Source organism: Myotis nattereri (genome assembly GCF_964212035.1).
Source record: "Myotis nattereri genome assembly, chromosome: 3".
Classification (NCBI taxonomy): Eukaryota; Metazoa; Chordata; class Mammalia; order Chiroptera; family Vespertilionidae; genus Myotis; species Myotis nattereri.
This window is the reverse complement of record NC_138077.1, coordinates 166184865-166196942: the sequence shown is the minus strand read 5'-3', so window position 1 is coordinate 166196942 and position 12078 is coordinate 166184865. Positions and strand designations below refer to the sequence as shown.

Below are 12078 nucleotides of genomic sequence, written 5' to 3'. Positions count from 1 at the left end.
AAAAACCCACATGCTTATTTCTGTGAAACTAAATGAGGAGAGTAAATGGCAGTCAGACCAGCCAGTTCCAAGGTATAAAAAAGGAAGCTGATTCTACAATCTAGTCCAGACAACTCTAATTCAATCTCCTCTTTGCGAGGGCAAGATCTTCCCCCTTGGGGTTCCTTCCTATTACAGTAATAACAATGATATGAGTAGTGATGACAGTATAATAATATTAACAACAACATCACTGACAACTTAAATACAGCTACTGCCTCCTTTGTGCCAGGCCCTCTTACTTTCCCGGCTGCCTCAAACCAGCCATCGGAATGTGTGGTTCCCTAGTGATAACTTGAAAGTGCATTCATACGAGTCCTTTCTGTAGATAAGGGTCAAGCTGGCTAATATGGAGTGCTAGTGGTTGTGACAAACTGGAGAACTGTGACCAGAGGCAGCAGCCATTACTCTATTTCCATGACTTGTTGTGGAAGACTACATGCTCAGTATTGCCAGGTCTTCCTCTTTTTTTAAGAGATACCAAAAGTCACCCGGCCAATGTGGCTCAGTGGTTGAGCATCGACCTATGAACCAGGAGGTCACAGTTCGATTCCTGGTCAGAGCACATGCCCAAGTTGAAGGTTCGATCCCCAGTGTGGGGCGTACAGGAGGCAGCCAATCAATGATTCTCTCTCATCACTGATGTTTCTCTCTCTCTCCCTCTCCTTTCCTCTCTGATATCAATAAAAATAAATAAATAAATAAATAAATAAATAAATAAATAAATAAATAAATAAAAATAGTTACCAAAAGTCTGGATCATTAGGTAGAATTTACCACTTAAATAAAAAAAACTGTGTAAACCAAACACAACTGCAGGTTGAAATAAGCTCTGTTTGCAGCCTCTGTTACAGAGGCACAGGCTAAGGGGCAAGGTCCTGCAGGGGCCATGCTGCCTGCATTTAGGTTTCAGCTTTCCTACTGTGTGTGGCCTTAGGCAAGTTATTTCACCTCTGTAAGCCATCATTTCCTTATCTGTACAATAGAATTTAAAATAATAGGTATAGAATTGTTACAAGCAAAAGATGAGTTATTTATATCTCTTAACTTAGCAAAATACCTATCATTTAATCAGTATTTTGTTGTTACCGTTTGGCCCCTTTATTCTCCCTTTCTTGGGCCCACCCTCTATACCCTTCTACCTACCCATGCCAGTTATATATATTTATTCCAAGGACATACTTTATGAACATCTGACTATAAATGACACCTATGTTGTATTAAAAACAAACAAACAAAACCATCTCTCATTTCCAATGGTTCAGTTAAATGACAGGTGAATTTAGAAAGGGGGAAAATAAACTATATTTATTTTACCAAATGAAACCACTTATTAAATGGTATTTAATCACTTGGCTAAACTGATAAAATAAATTATATAAATTATTCAGTCACTAGATAAATAACGTTTTTGCTGAATCTGAACATGTGGCTTTTTCAAAAGTTTTTTGCCATCTGATGTTTTAAAATGTCTAACTAATGTATTTATCTTTTCAGTTTATCTTTATTAGAAGAATTTGACTGTAGCTGTAATGAACTGGAGTCACTACCTCCTACTGTTGGCTACCTTCATAGTCTTCGAACATTAGCAGTCGATGAGAATTTTCTTCCAGAATTACCCAGAGAAGTGAGGAATGAACTTGTTTCTATTAATTAACCTTTAATGATTCTGTTTTAAGATTAAATCTTAAGAAATATAAAGGCAGTTTAGATTCATGAGTTGAGTTTTGAATAGTCATAGGAATTGTCTAGGTATACGTATATGTATTTGTTAATCATTCTCTTTTAAATGACAAGTGATAAGTTCTTATATTCAACCTAGAAAATGCATTTAAACATTGTTTGCAAAGAAAAGTAATAAAATATTGCAAATTAATTAATGCTAAGGAACAAAATTTTGAATAATTTATATATTTTGCTTTTAAGAAAAGAAATAAATATTTTGAGATCATTATATTTCCATTCCTGAAGTGAAAGATTTTTAATGTAAATAATTTTTTAAAGTATCATGTTGCCTAGCAATATTATTTTAGTTTCAGAATACACCAAGAGGTTCTGTTAGTTTTTATCTCTAAACAGAAGTTTTATTTATTAATGTCAAGGAAAAAGTGTGAAATAGGTTTTCAACATTTTTACAAAACACTTCCATGACAATGGAGCAATAATCTATATATCATTTTATTTATTTTCCGTTTCTTTTTCCTTATTGATTAAGGTATTACATATATCATTTTAAAGCTCAAAATTATAAGTAAAAATGACAAAAACCATTGTAATATGAAGTAAAACTAACTTACCAAAGAAATGTCAACAATACTTCACATTTTGAATATGTATGATCTATTACAAACATAGATATGTTACTATTCACTTGGATGGGCAAAATCAATATGACATAAAAACAATTAAGTATTCTAATAATAAAATTAAAAAGGAAATTATTCCTTCCTAATATGTAAAAGAATATGAGATGTACATTGCCTTCATATCTAAAGCAATATATAAATAATGATACACATATTTCAAAGAGTGAGATTATAAAAATTAATATACATATTAAGAGGATCTTAAAAGTGATAAGGAAATATGTAAATTAATCAAATTGTTTTATAAATTATAAAAATTAATATAAAAATATAATCTACATTGTGATTCTTTACTTTTTGTTGTTGTTACCTACAGATTGGAAGCTGTAAGAATGTAACAGTTATGTCTCTACGCTCCAATAAACTGGAATTTCTTCCTGAAGAGATTGGACAGATGCAGAAACTAAGAGTCTTAAATTTGAGTGACAACAGGTATTTCTGTAACATATCACAATCCCATATTAGTTACCTACTATCAGCAAATTATTGTTTCTTATCAATAATTTTGGAAACATATTCTATGTAAAATGTGTGTGAACTATAGGAATGCAAGTGTCATGCAAATATGCAAATATCCATTTATAAAATCCAGGAGCTAAATTATTTTTAAAGAGATATTTCAAAGTTTAATTATTTGATTGTATTAAAACCATATATTATATTGTATTTTAAAAGTATATAAAATTTATACACCCAAATTTATATACTGAAATCCTCCCATATGCAGAAAGCATAATATTATGAAGACATAAAAAATAACTAAAATAAAAATCTACAAAATTTATTAATAAAATTATATGCATGGATATATATATGTATGCAGACATATACATATGTTTTCATGTATATTTTTATGTCTCCAGTAAATTAAATTGGCAATATGTATATAGTCAACAGCACCTAAATGCTGGTAAATATATTGCCAGGAAACTAATCCTAACTAGTCATAAGGGTTTTATGTTATGGTAAGGATAACCAAATAGTCATTTAGTCATGTTCAGAACAGGCCAAAAATAAAGGACGTGACAAAGGTGTTATATTGGTTGATGGGTAAAAAGAAAAAGTAAAACTGTAGTTCATCTTTATTTTCACCACAATTGTCCATAAACAGGAAAGGATAAAAAAAAAATTGACTAAAGCCCAGCTGGAGTTGCTCAGGGGTTGAGCATCAATCTATGAACCAGGAGATCACAGTTCAATTCTTTGTCAGAGCACATGCCTGGGTTGTGGGCTTGATCCCCAGTAGGGGGTGTGCAGGAGGCAGCTGATCAATGATTCTCTCTCATCATTGATGTTTCTATTTCTCTCTCTCTCTCCCTTCCTCTCTGAAATCAATAAAAATAACATATATATATATATATATATATATATATATATATATATATATTTTTTTTTAAATTGACTAAAGAGAACTACTAAGAAGATAAGTGACTATGCAATAGGATGCTTGAACTCTTTGTTTTCAATAAGTTTCCATCAGAATAACAATAATATGAGAAATTGAGAGACTTTGCAACAAAACTGTCAAGATTAGCTTTTATGAAGTAACTAGTGGCCCAGTGCATGAAATTCATGCACAGGGGTGGGGGAGTGTCCCTCAGCCTGGCCTGCACCCTCTACAATCTGGGACCCATTGGGGGATGTCCGACTGCTGGTTTAGGCCTGATCCCACAGGCAGTCAGACATCCCTCTCGCAATCCGGGACCACTGCCTGCCTGCCTCATTGCCCCTAACCACTCTGCCTGCCAGCCTGATCACCCCCAACTGCCCCCCAGCCATCCTGTTCGCCCCCAACTGCCCCCCCCCCCGCTGGCTAGCTTGCCCCCAACTGCAACCTCTGCTGGCCTGAATGCCCCCAATTGCCCCCCTGCCGGCCTGCTCAGCCCCAACTGCCCCCCCTACCAGCCTGCTTACCCCCAACTGCCCCCCTGCCAGCATGCTTGCCCCAAACTGCCCCTCCTGCTGGCCTGATCATGCCCAACTGCCCCCCACTGCCAGCCTGTTTGCCCCCAGCTGGCCCGCCCTGCTGGCCTGCTTTTCCCTCTACTGCCCCCCCTGCTGGCCTGCTTAGCCCCAGCTGACACCCCCCTGCTGGCCTTCTCACCCCCAACTGCTCCCCCCCCCCCCCCCCCCCGCCAGCCTGATCGCCCCTAGCCCTATTCCTGTGTCAACCCAGGATGCCAAGGCTTCCCGCCCACTCTCTGGCCAGCTCCGTGGCTCCGGCCGGCACCACCATCTTTGTCACATCAGTTTACATACTCCGTCCTTATTGGCTGTGGGTGCTGCCATCTTCGTTGTGAAGTAACAGTTAATTTGCATATTACTCTTTTATTAGATAGGATGAAGAATGTTCAGATTCTGAAAGTTTACTAAGTGTGCAATTTCTCATTTGTTAGTTTAAGAAAAAAAATGATAATGTGAATTTCAAAAACCATTCACTTAGCAGCTCAGTAGTATCCCCATATAAGAGAATAAAACATCTTATTAAAAGATTTGGGATTTTATTTTTAAAATCAGGATAACAAGGAAGCCTTATAGTTTGGTGCAACAAGAGTAAATCATGTTCATGTCAAACCAATCTTGTTTCCTGTTTTGACTGCCTTACTAGGCAGGAAAATGAGAGAAATGCATTGAATATTATACCTGATCTTCAACAAGACATTTTTCAAACATTTTTAATTATATTCTTGTAAGATGAGAAATAGGTCATGGGGATATCATAGGAAGATGGAGTTCCAGTGAATTCCGTTACAGTTCCCCAATAAAACCAAGCTCCATAATTGTCACCTGGAGGGAAGTTTTATGATGAGCTATGGAAGTCTCTCCTAAATATTAGTTTTGCTCAACTTTTATACATTAATAACCTGTATGATGAAATAGAAAATATATTTATCAAATATTTTTAAAAGATCCATAAGTTGGAAGGACTACTAATGGAGCTATTTATTCAACAAATATAGCATACTTAAGTGGAACAGACACATTGTTGCATGCTAGTATAAAAGATATAAATTAAATACTGGGGATTTCATAATATCAGAAGTTACATACTTATCAGGCCAGAAATGTAAGCTTAATTTATTTCCTAATACAGTGACTGAAACATAGTATGAGCCAAATTAATATTTTTAAATTAATGAATTACTCAACAAACCTTAACCTGAGATTAAAATTAATATTTACCAAAGCTGAGGACAAAGTTGAACATTGTCATCAGAAAAGTAACTGCTTAGATAAAAGATTAAATATGAAATGCTATCCAAAAGTCACAATTATTCCAGTTCAATATTTAAAATATGATAAGATTTTTTAAAATCTATTATAAAATAGATTTGTAAGACAGCTTCTGTGGTACTAAATAAGGCTCACTTTCAACAACTGAAAGAGCAAGGAAAAATAAGGGTAACATCCTTCACTAACATTCTTCATCCTCCACATTTATGGCTGGATTGGCAATGATTTATCATGGATGTTGTTGTATATTATTCTGGAGAGTTTTCCCCTCATGTAATATTGATGCAGGTGACTTTATATTCTACTTTTAATTCATTGCCACATGATGCAAAAAATTCTCCTTGTAAGACCTTACTTGATAGTTTCTGACTTACATGAAATTAAATAACTAAAAAGTGAAAACAGCTTTTATGAGTAAATTGGGTTAATGTTATAAATGCTAGTATAACAAGTCTATAAAAAGAGAATTATGATATAATTTAATATATTTCATTCTTTACATTATCATTTATGTTTTATAAATATTAATTTCAGAAAGGTTATTATATTCTTCCTAAAGTTATTTAGCTAATACCCACTCTGTTGGTATTTGTTTTGGCTCTCAATAGCTTTGCATATTTACTAAATTATATGAAAGTGTTTAACTGCTTCCACATACAAAAAGTAGTTCCTACAATCCTTATTAATTATTGTAACCTTTTCCACTTCCATTATCAAAATATATATATTCATCAATTGGCTAATAGAATTTCAGCATATTAAAGATGTAAGAAAACTTTCATTATAAGTTATATCTAAAATGTTTATCTATATTCAAAAGTGAACATGAAGAAAATAACAAATCCATTGGCATGCCTTGTTTGTAATACTTTGCTGACTAGCTGTCATGATAATCACTATTTATTGATCATGCACAATGTAAGGAATATCAGATAGTGTATTGAAGTAGGCATTTGTCTATTTGGCCTTCCAAAGGCTGGAGCCAAAGCTAAACAAATAATTCTTGAATACTGAGGTTGATGCCAAACTTCATCTATCTCAAAATGACATTTTTAAAGATTCACACAATGTATGAACGCTGAAGGAACCTAAGAACATACTTTCAGGAGTCAAAATAATGTTGGGAGCTATAAATTCTTTTAGTAGTAAGAAAAACATAGCCCCTTGCCCTCATGGAACCTACAGTTTTGTGAGGATATCTAATTGTTTGTTTTTATCACAAAAATAAATATATAATTACAAACTGTGATATGTTTAAGGAAGAAAAATATGAGGTGCTTTGTGACTAGATTGGGAAAAATAATTTAAATGAGTACTCAAGAAAAAGCCTCTTATCCAGCTGGAGTGGCTCAGTGGTTGGAGTGTCAACCTATTAACCAAGAGGCCATGGTTCAATTCTAGGTCAGGGCACTTGCCTGGCTTGTGGGCTCAGTTCCCAGTGGGCTCAATACAGGAGGCAGCCGATCAATGATTCTCTGTCATCATTGATGTTTGTATCTCTCTCTCCCTCTCCCTTCCTCTCTGAAATCAATAAAAAATATATTATTTTATAAAGAAAAAGCCTGTTGAAGAAAATGGCATTTAAGCTAAGAGCTAAAGGATATCTCGGATTTAGTCAAGTGACTTATGGGAGAAAGAATATGCTAGAGAAAGAGATAAGCTTGGCTTACCTTCATAGCAGGCTGAGAAAATGCCAGTGGTACTGATGGGACCAAGTCAGGAAAAGAGTAGCAGAAGCTTATGGAGAGACTCGGGGCCAGATCTTGTAAGATCTTAAAGGCATGGTTGAAATTTTGGATTTTATCCTAGCTACAGGGAAAGCATTTATAGGGTATAAAAAAAGAGGTTTTTACTTTTTAAAGATAGCTCAGGCTACTCAATGGAGAAAGAATTAGGAGAAGAAGAATTAAATCAATGTTACAGTATTTTAAACAATTCTTTATCAAAATGAACTATATCCATCTGTACCCATGCTATTAAAATTTTCTTGTTTTTTGCAGGTTGAAGAATTTACCATTCTCATTTACCAAACTTAAGGAGCTTGCAGCTTTGTGGCTTTCTGACAATCAGGTAACAACTTTTATTACCTGATTTATTTTGTTTATTAAAATGAACTATAATTGAAACTTGAATTACTAACTTTTTTTAACAATAGATACCTCTGACAATTAGTATAAAATATAGATTCTTTATCTTCTGGAGGGGAGATTTTTGTAAAGGTAGCAATTCAAATATGTATTTCATTGCTGCACACAAAATAGAACTATAATTCCCAACCTCTTTTAATGCTTCAATTTAGTATCTATTTCATTCTCAGAGATCTAATATACAAAATGATCATTTTTATAGCTTTTTAGCTGTAGATGTCACATATATGTCCTTAGAGGACATACTTTAATTATGCCTTTGAAGGTAAAGAATAAGAAATTAGTACCACAATCCCCACAAGAGGGAATTATTATCCTCTATGTTCCTTTTTTCTCATATTTTTAATTATAATCAACTTATTTCTAGAACTTCAAGAAATTTGCAGGTATCTTTTGCAATTATTATCAGCATTTTCTGTAACATTGCTTTGATATTTCTTTTCTCATGAAGTTAGATTATAATTGGTAATAATTTTATTAACTGGAAAGTAACAAGAAAGAGTTGAAGACATCTGATTTGTCACCAGATAAATAGATGATAGACAATTTTGACATTGTTTACTAGTACTCTTTTACTCTTTTCTTATAATCCTAAAATTTTAAAACACTTATCCCAAAATACAAACAGCCAAGTGGAAAAAAAAATCATGTTGAATTTAGTTTGTCATCATTTCCTGAGCATGAAAACAGCATTGTTCAGATTTCTAGGTATTGGGCTACTTTTGTGAAAAATTAAAATAAACCTTTACAAAGTGTAGAGTGTAAGTGTAAGAATAATGTTTGTGCTTCTATAGTTATTTCAGCACTTGCTTCCATCTACTGACTAAAATATTAGATTATCATTCAAATTCAAATCTTATCAATGAACTACAGATCTTTCAAGGCATCAGTATATCATTATAAATAAAGCATTTCTGGAATCAATGTGAATTATGGTAATGAAACAGTCTATTCAGTCTTGCCTTGTGAAAAAAAAAATCCCCTACTATAATGATTTATTATTCTTGTAGAGACTAAACAGAACAGTGACTGCATCATTTAATTTTTTTTAGAAGACTGATTTAATGTGTTTCTGACTCAGTTTCATGAGACAAGTTGATATCCCAAATCCCTTTGAGCTTCATTCCTATTAATAAATGTCATGAAATAAGCCAATTTTTAAAACATTAGATAAAATGATCATTTCCAGTATATTTTCATATATATCTATCCTAATAGATCAGCAGTTCTCAACCTGTGGGTTGCGACCCCTTTGGGGGTCAAATGACCCTTTCACAGGGGTCGCCTAAGACCATTGGAAACACATATATAATTGCACATTGTTTTTGTGATTAATCACTATGCTTTAATTGTGTTCAATTTGTAACAATGAAAATACATCCTGCATATCAGATATTTACATTACGATTCATAACAGTAGCAAAATTACAGTTATGAAGTAGCAATGAAAATAATTTTATGGTTGGAGGTCACCACAACATGAGGAACTGTATTAAAGGGTCATGGCATTAGGAAGGTTGAGAACCACTGTAATAGATAAAGAGCCAGGGTCTGTAACGTCCAAAATGACTGAACAGACAACTGAATGCCAGGCTGCGTGTGCAGCAGGCTCGGATGGGCAGGTACTGGTGAGCGGGCTGAACTGCTGACCTCTTGGTCCCTCCTGGGTTGCAGGCGCCACAGCAACCCAGCACTGACTGCCGCCGCCAAGGCGGGTGTGATGCGATTGTTCGAGGGACCCCACCATCGCCCCATGATCGCCCCGCAGAGGGAGGCCCAGGCCACCGGCCAGGGGGCTCCACGATCGCCCTGAAGAGGGAGGCCCAGGCTACCCAGCCAGCGGCGGTGGGCAGGGCCTCCCTCTGCAGGGCAATCAATCATGGGGCTCCCGGACTGCGAGAGGGCGCAGGCCTGGCTAAAAGAACCCCGTCCCTCCCCCCTCGAGTGCACAAATTTTGTGCACCAGGCCTCTAGTATATATATATATATAAAAAGCTAAGTGACCGGCAGGTAGATATGATGTGCACTGACCACCAGCGGGTAGATGCTCAACACAGGAGCTGCTGAGAGACAGCAACTTTGCAGAGTACCCTCTTGCACTCCAGGACCCCTCAGGGGGTGTCAGACTGCAGGTTTCGGCCTGATCCCCACAGGCCAGGCTGAGGGACCCCACCTGCCAAAGGGACCCCACTCACTCCACAGACACTCTTTGAGCCCCAGCGCCACCCCAGGTGTGGCCAGCTGGGGAGAGGCCACAGGAGGTTGACTCCAGGGCATATCCACCCTGTCTAGCTTAGTCCCACCCCGCTGGCCACCTTCTAATTAACTTCCTTTCAATGTACATGAATGCGTGCACTGGGCCCCTAGTAATATATAATATCAGAGTTCTAAAAACCCATTTATAATAGTATTTTTGAACTCAAATTAACTAATAAAGAATGATACATAACCATCCATAAGTCAATATATTAAGACCCTGTCTTTGGTTACAAAATAGCTCTCAAATATAAATGCTTATGCTTTAACCTAATTAATTTCATTGGTTATCTTGCATAGCATGAATTTGATAGCAAATTCCATTTGGTGCTTTTTGGACAACAGCTTTTGAAAATGAATGGATATACAGAGCCATACCAAAAGCATACTTATTTTAAACAATTTAATACATTTTTGGTCTCTTCAGGATTGAAACTGACATTGCTCAGTGAGGATGGATAATTTTGTAAAAGAATATACTAGAGAAAAAGAACATTTCATTGTGAATACCTTAGAACTTGAAAATATTCCCAGCAATAGTCTTAGTTTATGTTATAATTTCTAGTTTCATTACTTTTTCCTTGCTTTTCTTTTAATTTTTCATTTAGCTTGCTGAGTCCAGACTATTGATCATTATCATACATAAAATAAATATTCTGCATATTTGCTAGCTTATTGATCTAATTTGTATGTTTTTTTGCTTCCAGTCCAAAGCCCTTATCCCTTTACAAACTGAAGCCCATCCAGAAACAAAGCAAAGAGTATTGACTAACTACATGTTTCCCCAGCAACCTCGTGGCGATGAAGGTAAATTGTCAGTAAAAATGTCTCCCAAACTTATATAATAATGGACCAAAGAGAATCATTTTCTTCTGATCTTTGGCCAGGAATACTAACAAGTGGGCAAGGGTATAAAGATCATTACATGACTTACATCAATCATTTAGAGGTTAGCTATTAAGTATGAATCTTATCTTCACACTATAATATTTTAAGTAAGATTCCAAAAACATAACTCTCTCTCTTTGTCATAAGAAAATTGACTTTTAGGATCGACTTCTTCTCTTGATGGATTACAAGGCCCAGGATTAGTTGACCAAATGTGGTACCCAGCTCATTGAAATGAGCGAAGAAGAGTCAGATCTTAAGGAAGATTTTCAAAGCTGGTTTAATTCCTGTGTTCACTAATTTCATGAACGAAATTTAAACATTTAATCCAATGATCCCAGCCCCCAAATTATTTCATGTTAAGAGTCAACCACAAAAAGATGACCTGCAAATGATGACTGTTCTTTCTTTTTCAAGTTGAGTTACCCCTAAACAACATCAGCAATTATGATAGGAGTACTTTTTGAAAAACCTAAACCTTTTCCAATAATTAAATCTTCTATCCTATGGCCACATTATTCATACAGTGCTTACTAGTAAAACAGTATTGCCCTTTACAATTTGGAACTCAGCATAGGCTGCTTAGCCCATGACAGCACAGGCTCTCCTGCACATTTTCTAGTCTTAGGTCACTGTCATTCTTAAAAGAGTAAATCCACTGTAATCCACCAGTCAGTTAAATTCACTCAATCCACTTTAATGAGACTAACTTTTAAAATAAATTATTGGTATATGTATTTCTCATTATCAGGGGTAATTATAAGAAATATCTTTAGTCTTTGATAGATGAACATAAATGAATCATTTTAGAATATTTTAGGATATTTTTATTCATATTTGACTTACAGAAGTAGGATAAGGAAAGAGTCACTTTAATATGCATTTTTCAGACTTTAATAAAATTGATCTTTTGAATTTATGAAAGAAAGCCACCGTGTTTATAGATGATATAAGAAAAGACTTTTATAAGAATTATGTTTTATTCATCTACCTGTACTTATATTTACATTTTAATATCCCTACGTTATCAAAATATTTCTCTTAAAAAGATGTAAAGAAAAATGAAACTGCCTTATATTCACTGGTTATTTCTGAGATCCAGTCTCACAGATTAAATTTCTAATTTGTTACAGGGAGTGAGGAGGATC

The 12078-nt window shown here is 35.2% G+C and overlaps 1 protein-coding gene across 1 annotated transcript in view; it reads left to right on the top strand.

Moving 5' to 3' along the window:
* The window catches only part of LRRC7 (leucine rich repeat containing 7), a 481537-nt gene that overhangs the window by 369187 nt on the left and 100272 nt on the right, over positions 1-12078 (top strand). Inside the window, exons 12-15 of the mRNA XM_081085905.1 lie at positions 1537-1666; positions 2722-2837; positions 7640-7709; positions 10750-10849. Coding sequence (XP_080942031.1) covers positions 1537-1666; positions 2722-2837; positions 7640-7709; positions 10750-10849 — 416 coding nt within the window. The remainder of the gene's footprint in view (positions 1-1536; positions 1667-2721; positions 2838-7639; positions 7710-10749; positions 10850-12078) is intronic.